This window comes from Rhinolophus hipposideros, assembly GCF_964194185.1.
Source record: "Rhinolophus hipposideros genome assembly, chromosome: 2".
Lineage (NCBI taxonomy): Eukaryota > Metazoa > Chordata > Mammalia > Chiroptera > Rhinolophidae > Rhinolophus > Rhinolophus hipposideros.
In genome coordinates this window covers 84729402-84744390 of record NC_138048.1, presented here as the reverse complement: position 1 = coordinate 84744390, position 14989 = coordinate 84729402, and the positions used below count along the sequence as shown (strand labels likewise).

The 14989-nt window shown below is 38.4% G+C and overlaps 1 protein-coding gene across 2 annotated transcripts in view; it reads right to left on the bottom strand.

Annotated features, from left to right (window-relative positions):
- Positions 1 to 854: 854 nt before the first annotated feature.
- The window catches only part of PLCH1 (phospholipase C eta 1), a 202184-nt gene continuing 188049 nt past the window's right edge, over positions 855 to 14989 (bottom strand). Inside the window, exons 19-24 of one of the 2 annotated variants that reach the window (XM_081025261.1) lie at positions 11330 to 11414; positions 9326 to 9472; positions 8995 to 9074; positions 7420 to 7479; positions 6625 to 6979; positions 855 to 4201 (exon numbers count right to left, since the gene is read on the bottom strand). In XM_081025261.1, the coding sequence (XP_080881387.1) occupies positions 2121 to 4201; positions 6625 to 6979; positions 7420 to 7479; positions 8995 to 9074; positions 9326 to 9472; positions 11330 to 11414 (2808 nt within the window). In that variant the 3' untranslated portion in view covers positions 855 to 2120. Of the gene's footprint in view, positions 4205 to 6624; positions 6980 to 7419; positions 7480 to 8994; positions 9075 to 9325; positions 9473 to 11329; positions 11415 to 14989 lie in introns of both variants that reach the window. The other variant, XM_081025260.1, reaches the window with a different exon arrangement.

Below are 14989 nucleotides of genomic sequence, written 5' to 3'. Positions count from 1 at the left end.
CACTTGCTACATGATTTCCTTATGACTGAGTGAGTTCCTGATTCTTTCTCCCAACAAGTGAAAGAAACCCTGAATGGGGAGTCTAATCTGAGCACTGAAAGTTGGTGGTAGAATTTAAGATTTATTGCTTCCTTTTCCTTATTAGGCAATCTCCAAATTGTAATTACGAAGTTGTTTTCTCTTCTCGAGTCCTATCAGTAGAATACTGAATGTATGGGTGACAGACACACATGGGCACCTGGGGGATTGGTCTGATAACCCATCGCTTGGCACCAACCATTTATGTTACTACTAAATCACTTTGAGACAGGGTTGACTCCCAAATGTAAACTCATGGATTTCTACAATACAGATTTTGTCAACATGCAAAAGGCAGCTAAGCTCTATTCCTTTGGAAATGAATTTCAACTTTACATTACGTCAATCTCTTTTAAGACAAGTATACTTTAAAAACAAGCCAAGGTCTAAGGATAAAATTTTGTGGGTTCAAAACTCGCAAGAAGACAAAAATGTCTCGGGTTCACTAAGGGGATGAAAATGGCTAACTCTCCCTTTCACCATTACATTCCTACCCCAAACAGCATCCCAGGGCTTGTACAAAGACAGAAGACCCTCAGCATGGGGGGAAGTTCAGAGGTGGGGACTGAGGATAACCAGGGTCTGACTGTATTCCTCCCTCTTTTTCCCCCAAACAACAAAGCTTCAGGTGGTCTGATATGCCAAACATAACACCTTACCTGACTTTCCCTGTTCCTCCTCCCCTCCAGGGCAAGATTTGGGAAGGAATATTTTTAAACTACCAATATCAACACCGAACACAAAGAAACTCATTATATTTGATTTTTTTTCAAGTCACCTTACAAATTTGTCTTTAAAGCATAATGAAAACATTCAGAGACATAAATTGTTGCTTAAAACTGTCGCCTGTAGAACTTATCTCTTCTGCGGTGAAGAGATGAAAAGGAAAAATATTTCCAAGTCCTCTGCGTTCCTGACTCAATATTCATCATATGAACTTCAATTGAAAAACAATTCACCAAGTGTTTAAAAATCTGTTTTAATTATATTTTCATGAATTCCAAGAACATCATTGCAGTCAATGTTACAAAAAGCAGAGGGACATCAGAACATGCGATTAAAAAAAAAATGGATTCACCGTGAAAATAATGTATGTTGGTACTGAAATATAGTTACTTGGCTCCCTGAAGGAAAAAGGTTTCTTCTAATTGACTATTCACTTGAATTTTATTATAAGAAAGGTGTTGTTGTTGTTTTTTTCTTGAAAGTTTGAGAAGTTTTCAATTTCTGCTATTGTTATTGTTAGTGTCTGATGAAAGTCCCTCATTCTGAAAGCCATTATTTGCAGTCTATAAATTAATCAGAAAATGTGAAAGCACAACAAATAGCTTTGCAACTGTGCTAGGTTACATAGAAAGCCATTAGCAAAAATATGTAACAAAATTTATGTAAAACAAACAATTGTGTCCTTATATACAGAAGTTTGCTTTATTCCTCATACCCTCACAGCTTACTCTAAAAATGAGAGGGTCTGGGAGAAGCAGCTACCAATCTCCTTTGAACTCCCATTCTGGATGGGGCAAAGAAATCTTAAAAGGTAAAGTTAATTACTCAAATCTTCTTTTAACTGAGTTATAAAAATGCATTGGGACTTCTCAACAAAGGGAAAAAAAGGAAAGAGGATCATGGCTTTAAAATAAAGAATTCATCCCTTTGTCCTTTGCAAAGTTATCTTAACTTACGAGTTAGAGAGTAAAAATACCTATGTTTGTGGCTGTGATCTGAGGACACAAAGTAAAGGACATCTAGGTGAAGCATACAGATGTTACACCCGGGGCTGCTGAGAAGTTTCACACGTAGGACATGCACACATTTCGCAGCGGGAGAGTTTACAGGGAAGAAAGATCCTCGGTACGTGGGAAATGTGACCCGAATCTGGACACAAATGCATAAACAGGAAGAACACAGGGAGTCACAGGGAGCCCAAAAGACAAGTTTGAAAATACATTTTCAAATCATTTCAAAGCCAAGGACCATTTTTACTGAACACTGACACTTCTACAGACTACCTTGTAAACATGGGTACTGCAGCTTTATGGAATTCACAGTCTCAGAAGAAAATAAATTTCTGGTTTCTCATCACTGCTGGGCTCTGTCTGCAAAGCAGAATTATCCGGACAGAACTGGTCGGCGAGGCCGGCGCGCAGGGCGGTGCACGCGCCCTCGGGGATGCCCCGGCCCTCCACGCCGCCGCCTTTGGCGTTCCTCAGGTAGCCCGCTATGTAGGAGCCCGTGGAGTGCCGGTTCCCCACGGGCGTGGGCCCGGAGGGTTTGTGGCGAAGAATCACTCCTCCCACGTTGCTGGGGTTCACACCTTTCTGCTTGTTGGCTTCCTGCTTTTCCTTGGCACGACTGGCAATGTTGCGCACTCTGCTCTGACTTCTGGACGACAACTTCCTGACCAATGCCCTGGGGAACTGATTGGCATCCTGCTTTGAATACAGCATTTGGCAGCCATCTTCCTGGTCAAAGGACACGAGCTTCCGCAGCTGCTCAGTCAGGGCATCTGTTGGCTCTATAGACTTCGCCTTCATAGCTACGGCCTTCCTGTCTCTGATGCCAGTTGTAACAAAACTCTTACTAATACACTGGTACTTGCTTTCAAAGTTGCAGGCGATGTCCTCTGATGTTAAGTCTCCCAGACTTTTGGATTTGCAAGGACTGGGCAGTTTCAGAGCAGGCAGAGGAGGGTGCCGGGACGGGTTGGATGCAGGGGCATGCAAGTCTTGAGCACCAGATGGGGGCTCGCAGGTCTGGTTCATTTTTGCATCTGAATTTGAGAAGTGCTTATGCATAAAACCAGCACCCTGATAGGTTAGACAAGAAATACTTTGATTTTTGACATCTTGGATATTGTTGAATATTTCAGATACAGAAGGGTGGAGAGTCTCTTTACAATAGCCATTTCTCAAGCCTCTTTGAAAATGTTGCACCACCTCCTGACTGTACTTCAGCTTTAAAGGAGATGGGAGGTGACTTGTGTCTTCTCTCCTATATTCACAGGTTGTTATAGACAGATTTTCTGAGTCTCCATCCATTTCCACGAGACTGCTCTCCCCAGAATTTAAACAAAGAGTGGGGTCAGCTCTGACGTCTCCCAGTGTCAAGTCAGGGGAAGAGGCAGGGCTGCGGTTCCTCAGGATTTCCCAGTCTTTCCCATTGGGGGGACTTTTTGATAACGGGTAGTGAGACGTATTAGAGGAAAGAGGCAGGTTACTTTCCGTGGCCCCTGTCTTGGCCTTCCTACAAAGGTCATCATCTGGTTTGGTTTTAGAGACAGTAGGAGTGCAGGCAGTCTCACAAACGACTATGTGCGTTGAGCGTTCAGAGGCCTCAGGACTAGAGAATGCAACTGGTTCAGGAGACGAGCACAGTAAGGATGACTTGGGGTTTCCCCTGGAAAAGCCAGGCTTGGAGGGCATTTTTAGGTTCATAGTGGGTAAGAGAGGATGGCCTGACATCACACTGGTGCTATGAAGATGAGAAACAACTGAGAGGTTAGCCTGATTGCTGGTATCACCAAACTGGCCAATCAGAGCTGAGATGGAACTACCCGCCTCATTCTCGTTCGTTAAACTGACATTGTCAATAAGATGAGAAATTTCACTCTCCTGCAGAATCGCTGTAGACTGTAACTCAGGTACGTCAGAACAGAGTATAGAGACGTCTGACAAAGAAAAGGAGGTTGCAGGTCTGCCCTTACCCCAATTACCTTCCAAGCTCTTCATCTCCAGGTTGCTTTGAGAAAAGATGCTTCCAGACAATGTGCTTTTTCCTTCCGCAAAGCCGCCAGCATTCCCATTTTCCTTGGTTTGCACACCACACAGATCTTGTGTTGGGTTAACTGCAGGATTAAGAGCCAAATGCTTTGGGGAGAGGGATTTGTTGGGGCAGTGGTCTTCCTGGCAGTCACCTGACACATTTGATTTGGTTCTCCCACCTCTAGAACCTGGCACTTCCACCTGTTCTGTGATTGACATGTTAGCAGTAGAAACAGCAGAGTGCCCTTGGCTGATGTCTTTGTTGAGGAGAGCGCTGGAGGAAGAGGATAACTTTTTGTTGAAGTTTGGAAAATGTTGGTCTTTTATACTTGCCTTCCCTTTTCTGCTGCCGTCCTTAACGTCTGCTGAATGAAACAAACAACATTTTAGATGACACGTAGCACTTTATGTAAGAGCTGCGAACACTCATGTTTGTCTTCAGACAGACAAATGGAGAATGTAAATCTGTTACATTGTGACAAAATATAATTATGGATTGCATAGATTTGCAACAAAGTGTCTGTGTGATGAAAAAATGGTAAAATATATTCATAGGAATTTCACTGAAGCTTCCCTTTGAAAATCTATTACATCAGTTAAGGATGTAATATTCATTACCAAAAAAATGTCAATGAGTTACCATACTTTTACAGTGAGGATTACCTTCAGTTGTTTCCTATTCAGATTTGTACTACACAGAAGCATGGCAATAAAAACAGAACAAGACAGCTCTGTTAAACAAAGTATTGTGGTACCTGTAAGCAAGATACTATAAGCTTTCAAAGTTAAGCATGTATTAATAAAAAACACAAGTCACATCATTTAAAAAGAAACATTTTATCAAAAGATCTAATATAATTAACTTCTAAAACAAATTGGAAAGTGCAATAAATGTATTAAAATATCAATATCTGTTGAATTTAAAATGTAAAAATCAAGAATTGGTCACAAATTCGATACCATTGCTAATAGCTAGTTTTCTGTTAACCATATTTTTGTTTTTAATACATACATTTCATGTCACATTCTCCCCTTAAAAGGGGCAGTAAAATTTCAAGCACAGGAAGGAAAACTATAAAAACACACAATTCACAGTAAGTTGGATGTATCCCATCCTGTTTAGTATAATGCTAAGACAATACTAAGTGTTCAAGCACTCTTGATCACATTATTTTAATAATGTTTAAATGCTTTTAATCATGATATACAAGAAGAATTTGTTTATTATTTTCCTAACTAAAAATTTCATCTTAAAAGTTTGATAAACCCAAAAATTATAAGGAAAAAAAAATATCCTTTCATGTTCCACTCAGAGAAAGCCACTGCAAGCTTTTGTAGAGAAACAGAACTATGTATAGAATTTTGTAGTTAGCATTTTCTTCACTTAATATTGTTTTCTACATTATAATTTGAATCATTACAGTCCTATGTATTGCTCCATATTTACCACAGGTTTTTATCTATCTATCTACCTACCTATCTATCTGAATGACTAACTTATATTAATTGTTTTTTAAAGGGAGGAAAGAAACATCACCTCAATATTGCTTTCTAACTCACCATGTTGAATTAACATCTTAATTTTGGCATTAATAGATTTATTACTGATTTCTATTAAATACAGCTTTATTTCCCCCAAAATGGAGTTTTGAAATAAATTTTAAAGCACACATTTCATCTCTTCTGACATTGCTCTTAGCAAAATTTCAAACTTTTAAACTCCCTTTTTCTCCTTCAAAGAGGTCATTCAAAAATCGGTTTGTCTCCCTAAAATAGCTTACAATAAAAATCAACACAAATAAAATTGTTTTTGTGAGAGAGTGGATCATTGAAATTAGATTGTATGATAAAAGGAGAATTTTTCTAAAAGAAAAAGGTATCACATTCTACTTGTCTGAGATGAGTCTGATTTAATTCAAACATATTTGTTGCAGAGACATCAAATAGACACAGCTGTAGTGCTTCAATTATTTAAAATAAGGCAGGAGAAGGAGTTACCAACAGAAGTCAAGAGATCTTTGGTACACTGTAAAGCAGGCATCAGTCTTTATCAAGTTCTTGATATGAGTGAAGCATTATGCTCAAATTAGGGGAACAGATGGATAATGCCTGGTCCCTAGGCTTGAGGAGCCTGTAACTGGAAAGGAGGTATAGACATGTTTCCTTCCCTGCCAACATCCAGGAATCAGGGAAATGAGGCCACAGATAAACATCGCCTGAGCTACCTCTGGAAGAAGCAAGAATTTTTCAAGTGAAGAGGGTGGCTTGCTTTTAACATCTTCCCTTTCCTCTTTCTCCATAAACATTTCCAATCATGGAAATATATTATATGGCAGGGAGAGTAATACAACTATATTCAACTTTTAAAAACAATCATAATTTCACTAACAATTGTCACCCCAATAAATTTTTAAAAAATCAACGTAATTCTATTTGAGCTCAGAACAATCAGTAAATATGGTACCCACATAGAAACCATGATGTCTGCTCATATTTTGCAGGTTTCATCTCCCTCTCTCATACCTAGGCTCCATGCCATCACCCCGGATGGTTCCTCTTATCCCTCACTGTCAACTTCACATGTAATTTTAAGGCCTTAGGGACTAGGAAACGGCTCTTCTACCCACTGCCCTCTCCCAAAGTTTAAAATCTGGTCTAAAGGTAAGATTAAAATATATTTTTTTTAGTATATTTTATACTGACTACAAAATGTCAACCTCATCATACTGATAATCAGAGATCAAAATGCAGGGGTTTATCTTTAGAGAAACTTAAAGTATCTTACCCAGAGAGTTTTCTTTTCCGTCAGTGTCTTTTCCTGTTTCGGATATAGGCAGTGACAAAGCTCCGAAAAAACTTTTGTCAACAGGCATAGAGATTGGGCGCACTTGCAGACTCCGTGTGGTCCTCCTCAGGACACCGTCTTGATCTCTGGCAGGCTCAGACACAGAATCCTTTATCTCTACCATTTCCTGGAGGCCCATTTTGTTCTTCTTTCTGCCTTTGGCTGGAGCGCTAGCTGTGCGCCGCAGAATTCTATCTCCAATTGATCGCTTCCGAACATAATGGGAACTGTTTTCTGAAGAACTGTGCCTGGGATTCTTGTTGAACAGTCCCTTCAGACCTTGGAGCTGTCTGTTCTGAAGATACAAAAGGACCAACCACAAGTCAAACGAATGCCACTGTGGCAGTAACTTGCCTTTTAAATGACAGCTCCATGAAAAATGGATACAAAATGAAATTTTACAGCCATTGGTAGTATAGACTCAAACCAAGAAAACAGCAGCTCACAGCATGTTTGCACAATGCCATGCACGTCTTCTCAACCTTACTGTGTGGGGACGGCAGCCTTCCATTTGCACAACCAAGCTTTCCCAGAAGTTTCCTACCCAGAGATGACAAGGTGGTAGGAAATGTTTCTGCAGTTAATAGACTGTTAAGAATTCCAGTCGCCCTAAAGCAACAGATGCATGTTTCAAAGTGGTAAGCAGGAAAATGGAGTGACATGAGAAAGCATGCTGCCAGAACCATTTGAAAAGAAGTATGCCAGTGAGAAGAAAGCACCATGCTGAGAAACTACCTTTGTAGCTCCTAGAAAGTGCAATATAGTATAACTGGGGTTGAGTATTAAAGGGCTCCACTGCAAGGGAAAAAAACAAAACACAATTGGGGTTCATTCAAGAAGGTCACACAAGTCAAAACAAAATTGAAAAATGCATATGCTTCTGTAAACCCTTTCTTCCAGTTTGCAGCGGTTTTTCACTGCAGGTTCACTCATTGTTCAACTCACCCCCGCCACATTACTGCTTGGGTATCCCAACCCAAACAGACTTTGAAAGTGATAAACAATATGACTTATAAGTGGACACTTATTTAGGAGAGAGAAGTCCTATGGAACAATTTCTTTTTCATATTTGAATTTATTTCTGGCTCAAGTTTTAAACAATTTCTGAATTTTATTGTGTCCCTCAAGCATGAGAAATGCTAGAGAAACGACTTAGTCAACCTGGGATTCCTAGAACTCAAGAATCATTCTTCAATCATTCACATTTGTATGTATTTAGGCTGAAGAAAGGGTCTCAACAAGCAGCACAAACAGAAACTCAGGACTAAACATAGTAAGTTGTGAAATAAAACTTTATCATTCTTAGAAATTAGGATCCCTTGTGTCCCCCCCCCACCCAGACTGATATCAGATAAACATGTACCCCTAATTTAGGCTCAATTGGTCCATTGCTTAGCAATTAGCTTGTAGTCATAATAATATTAATATTAGCCAACATTTTGAGCATTTATTATGGGCCAGGCAGATGTCTAAGGATAACACATATTTATTAATGAGGTAGGTACTATGTTACCCCCATTTTACAAATGAAGAAGCTGAGGCACAGAAATGGTAAATGCTTCTGAAGGAAAAGCCCCAGTCTAAAATAGAATTTCTGCAAAAGAGCACTGAACATTCCTGGGCTTTATTCAATGCTCCTACAGTCCCTCTAAATCACATCTGGCCCTAAAAATTCATTCCAGTGGCCAAGTCCCCAGTTACTTGGCATGACCAAAGGACAGCCTATTGATTTGTGAACCTCAAGTGAGTTCTAGAATGATGAGAGCAGCATCAGGTGGAAAACATTTTTGTGGTCTCTTTTAAGTCTTTTTGTGGTGGATGGCTTGAAATTCATTCATGAGTTTTAGGTTTTCAGTTAAATACAATGGCATCAAATGAATGCATCCTGCTTAGCACTGGCTGGAATCACAGCTTGGTTAGTACAAGTAATTCATCAAACATCTGTGACACTACATTTCCCACTGCAGCCAGCTGGGACTTTTTAAGGAGTAAAATTCAATTTCCAACTACATCTTCACTGTTTTAGCCAAGCAAATAATCATCTAAGAGAATAATAGTTTTCTCATAAGCCCAGAAAGGCCCCCCAGGGTGGAAGGAATGAGGACACATCCCTAAAGAATAGAAGGAGCACAGGTGGATTGGGACATGAGGGCAGGATACCACTCTGGGCTCAATGGGCTTCCCCATAGTTTCCTGATAAAGAACAGCTCGTCAAGATGTGCTCTCCTTTGATGCAATTCGCCAGTAAATAACTTTGTTCAGGACCAGATGATGGTTGCCTGTGGCTTTAAGCCATATAATCTTTCTCACCTTTCCGTAGATTTCATTGATTGTTATGTGGACAAATATGGATGCTTCTGTCAGTCCTTCCAAATAGACATGCCGGTAGCCTGATAAAAGGGGAGAAAGTAGTTTTCTTTCAGTTGAACTTGCATTTGGCTTTCCCGTGGATTCTAGTGAATTAAGTATCTGACTTTACCACAGTTCTTTACATTTCACAATGCCTGTTAACACTCACATTATCATCTAACATATTTTATATATCATGTTATATATTGTGTATATTGTATATGTTATATATTAAATCTTCCAAAGAAAATGGAATGGTCGGTCTAGAGAGAAACGGCCAACCCATACCTACCAGGTACTAAGCTGCTGAAGGCCACAGTTCTTTGCCCAACAAAGTCTCGTCCAATAGGATCATGATCCCACACGAGAAACCGAACCAAAGCTATTTCTGGCATGTGTACTGTAAATGTCAGGGTTTCTTCCCACACAGGGTTAAATCCTCAGAAAAATAGGAAAAGAAAAATCAGAAAAGCAAAGAGTTGCCTAAAAATGAATTGGCCATAACATCTGCAAAGCAGACAGTGACAATTGCTTGCAATTTTATGAAACGGATGCAGATAACCAAGCCATTCCAGGATGCCTTACTGAAGTAAAGCCTTGAAATTTACCCAATTGCTAAGAAAATTGTCTGTAAATGATTATATCAATGCTAATAATCCTTGATGCCAAATTGCATTGTAGAGAATGTTCTTTTAGACAATATTCAGGATGCTTCAATAAGGTCACAAAGCATCTATAGTAGCGATCTAAGAATGTTTTAGCAAAAATCATAAAGAATGATTCCCACCCCATCCCATCAACAGAATTATGCTTCTCGCTCACCGAAGACTGTGCTGCTGTAATAATCACCAGCAACCATTTTATAAGGTTCTGTACTGATTTCAATGCTACCATGTATCCTCCTACTTAATTCTTATAGCAATCCTCTAAGGGTAACAGAGCAGGTTTTGGTTTTGTTTTTTTCCAATTAAGAAAAAAATGCATATTACTGACTTTCAAAAATACATTAGCTTTTAAAAATTACACAATACATGCTCATTTTTTAAAAATTAGGAAACATAAGTATTTCTAACTCATTTTAGTTGAGAAAATTGATGTTCAAAGAAAATAATGAGCTTAGGATCATATAATTAATGATAAAGCCTAATTAGACTGTGCATTATTGATTTCCGATGGCATCCCATAAAGCAAAACCTTAATACATGAAAGATGATATATTTTCATAGCTACTGAAAATAAACAGAAAGGTACATAATTCAATTCAAATTCTAAAGCCAAAATATATTTATTTGCTGGTAAAATTCTCTCAGGTAAACAATAACTTAAACTGATAAAAACGTACGTACTCTATAAGTTTTTCCTTTGGAAAACTGAAAATAAGTTTTATTAAATATATGCACTCAGGGAGCATCAGCGTTTAACCCTGATAAACTCCTCAGCTAATGAAATAATTACAGACTGAAAATCATTGAAATGCCCCTCCTGAGCAAAAGAAGAAATTATCTTTTTGTTGACTTAGTGATAACCTCTCAATTGCTTCTAAGAAAAACAAAATCTATTGACACTGGTAGGAAAATGCAACATAGGACGTTGACTTTCTTTAAGCTTGTTATTTTCTAAGTAACAGGTTTGTGCCACTCTCGGACCCTCAAATTCCTTTTCTTAAACTAGCATTTAGAAAAACTCCTCTTAAGGTCTGTCTATGAATCTCTAATTTCTCAAACATTTTGAGAATTGTGGTTTAGATTTATTTTAGAGTATTAATGACCAGAGATTGAGAGAAATAGGTAAGCAATAATGTTTGTCAAATGTGTGAACAAACGCAATGTTAAAAGATTACCATGAAAAGACATGAAGGCTGGGTAAAGAAAGCTTTCTTTACATTATGGCCCAAGCACAAGAATGCTCTAGCCCGAGCACGCTGCACTTAACTTTAATGTTTACATGCTCCAGGAAAAACGAGAAATCACCCAGACATAGACTTCACAAATGAAAACTTTGAGGCAACTCATGTAATGAAAACACAATATAAAAATATAAAATTTCATTCATTCTTTTCACGAGAAAAAAATTTGGTTCAAAAGCAAAAGCCTTGAGAGACGATGTCCATCAAAACATTCCAAGCATCAATCTCGCATTTACTTAGTTTTATATGTTCAAGTGCTCTGAACATAAGCTCAGATGGCAGTTGTGGAGTTAAAGGGTGTCTCTTCTATGTAGAGACATTTATCTTTTCCAGTGCGAATTCTCTTTCTAACGCATACCAGTTAAAAGTGAGCACAGATCATCGTCTTACCATTGTCATCCACCACACGGGTTTGATCTTTACAACAATCTACTGGCAATCCAATAATTTCAACTTCAACAAAAGGATCAATGATCTATATATAAATAAAGAAAGGGTGTTATCACAACTAATACACTTTTACACATGTGTTCATTAATATAAGAATATTGGCTAAAATGTTCACATTTCAACAGCAACTCATTTTACTAGGTGCTTATTAAAAAAGAGAAACTTTACCAGGTACAACAGATTCGCACTATGAGACTAAAATATAAGATTAAATGTCTGTTTGCCAGTATCTACTAATGCTGCACAAACTTTACCCAGTGACCTACAACTTCAGTTCAGGGTATGTACCCAACAAAAATGAAGAGTTTTGCCCATACACAAATGCTCAGAGCAGCTATATTCTTAATAGTCACACAGTGGAAACACCTAAATGTCTATCATGAACAGGATGGATAATTTGTGAAGTATTCATTAATTAATATGATACAACAATGAAAAAGAACAAAGGTTTGCTACATAGACATAACATTGACTAAGTGAGACATAAAAGAGTAAATACTGTAGAAGTCCATTTACATAAAGTTTGAGCAGACAAAATTAATCTATTATGATAGAGGTTGGTGTTTGATGGGGAGGCAGTATTAACTGTCAGGTTAGACAGAAGCTTTCTGGGGGTTCTGTCTTTAAATTGGGTTATATAATAATTAATCAAGCTATCCACATTTCATTTGTGAATTTTAATGCAGTTAAACCAATTGTATATTATAATGTAAATTTAAAAGTATTAAAAAATAGAAAGATTATATAGATCAATATAGATATAGATATATAGATATCTGGTCAAGATGGCAGAGTAGGTAAAGGATGTGCTTACCTCTTCTCACAACTTCATCAAAATTACAACTAAACTACAGAACAACCAAATTGAAAATCGCCTGAAGTCTAGATGAACTGAAGTCCTACAACTAAGAACATACAGAAGCCAGCTGGAGACTCGTAAGGGCCGAGATGCAGAACATGCCGGTCCCACACCTGTGAGTGATCATCAAAAATTGGGAGGTATATCTCCACTATAAAGGTCCCTCCTAGAGGAGCGAGCATACCCAGCCCCACACCAGGCTCCCCAGCCCAGGGTTCCAGTGCCAGGGAGAGAAGTCCCCATAACTTCTGGCTGTCAAAATCAGTGGAGATTGTGTGAGCCAACAGGTGGCTGAAATCCTAAGCACTCCTCTTAAAGAAGACGCACACAGACTTACTCACTAATAGACTCACTCTCTCTGAGCTGCTGCTCTGGGGCAGCAGCTCAAAAGGCACCAGAGACATTTGGGGAGAAACTGAATTGTCTAGCTTCAGGGCAAGGGCTGAAGGGTCAGCTTTCTCTAGGAAGAGATGGCGGAAGACATTATTTCTTTGTTGAGCCGTTCCAACTTCTGGCATGCAGACACAGGCAGCCACCATATCTGAATCTCCATCAAACTGGCTAACACCTTTTGTTTGCCACGGCCTGGTGATTCTGAGATCCCGTGCACCATCCAACTTGGGCACACCCAAACTACTTCCAGTGGCTTTCCCATACAATTGTCCTGCCTTGGCTCATGCTGCAGATTTTTCTGAAATCTCTCAAAGGTCACAAAACCCAAACAAGCAGCATCTGGCTTCAGTGTGTCCTGTACCTCTGGCTGAGCAGCCCTAAGCCCAGCACTAGTGACAACCTGGCCTTGGTTTGCAGCTTGTCCTCTTCGAACATCTCCAAGCACAACACAGGCAGAATTGTGGCTCATGCCAGGTGGACTTAGGCAGGGAATAGGCTGTGGTTGAATGTGGCCTGCAGTGGGTCCCCACCCAGGAGACCCTCAGTCTGATATACCCAGTGGCCAGCTTCAGACTGAGCCAGAGCATCACCCTGCTGCCTTCAGGATGATACACCCAAAGGGCAGAATGGGCAGGCACCATGGCCCCGCTAAAGCGAATCCTGTTCTGTAGGGTCAGCCCCTGCACCACAGCTCCTTCACTGGAGTCATGGCTAGTCCTTACAACCAATGAGCCCAAGGGTCAATCCCTCCAACTGACACGCAGAAAGCAACAAAGGCTCAACTACAACAGGAAGGCACACACAACCCACACAAGGAAAACACCTGGAAAACCAGGCTCTGGTGACCAGGAAGATTGTGCCACTGGGTTCCACAGGACACACACTAAATAAGACCACTCTACTAAGACTAGGAGACATAGCATCCCTACCTAATACATAGAAGAAACACAGGGGGTCAGCCAAAATAGAGAGACAAAGAAACATGTCCCAAATGAAAGAACAGAACAAAGCTCCAGGAAAAGAACTGAACAAAATGGAGATAAGCAATCTGCCAGATACAGAATTCAAAACATTGGTAATAATAATAATAATGATCTCAGGGAGAACTTCAACAAAGAGACTAAAAATGGAGATAGAAAACAGAAAGAACCAGTCAGAAATAAAGACTACAAAAACTGAAATGAAGGATACACTACAGAGAATCAACAGTAGATAAGATGAAGCAGAAGATCAAATCAGTGATTTAGAAGATAAGATAGCAGAAAATAACCAGAACAGCAAAAAGAAAAAGAATCAAAAAAAAAAAAATGAGGAGAGTTTAAGGGGGGCCTCTGGGATAACATCAAGTGTACCAAAATTCACATCTTAGGGGTACCAAGAGGAGAAAAGAGACAGTAAGGAATTGAAAGCCTGTTTGAAGAAATAATGACAGAAAACTTCCCTAACCTGGCAAAGGAAATGGATATCAAGCCCCAGAAGTGCAGAGTCCCAAACAAGATGAACTCAAAGAAGCCCCCACTAAGATACATCATAACTAAAATGCCAAAGACAAATGAAGAATCTTAAAAGCAGCAGGAGAAAAAAGGGATCTCCCAATAGACAACACTTGATTACTCAACAGAAACTTTGTGAACAAAATATTCAAAGTGATGAAAATCAAAGACCTACAACCAAGATTATTCTACCCAGCAAAGCTAGCATTTAGAATTCAAGGACAGATAAAAAGCTTCCCAGAAAAAAAAAAAATGATACAGGAGTTCATCACCACCAAACCAGTATTCAAGGAATGTTAGAGGGAATTCTTTAAGATGAAATATATATATATATATATATACATATATATATATATATATATATATATAAAATATATATATAAATATATTATATATTTTTTTATATATATAAAATGTATATATATTTATTAAAATATATATATTATATATTTTATATATACACAATGTATATATATATTTATTCATATATTTGTATATATATAATATATACAAATATATATATTATATATAATATATATATAATATATATATATATTTCATCTTAAAGAATTCCCTCTAACATTCCTTGAATATTGATTTGGTGGTGATGAACTCCTGTTCATATATATATATATATATATATATATATATATATATATATATTTGTTGATAGATATGTAGTTATTGCCATTTTATTATATATATATATTTATTATATGCTTATATATGTAATAAAATGGCAATAACTACATATCTATCAACAATTACTTTCAATGTAAATGGACTAAATGCTTCAAAAAAAAAGACACAGGATGGCTGAATGGACAAGAAAACAAGACCCATACATATGCTGCT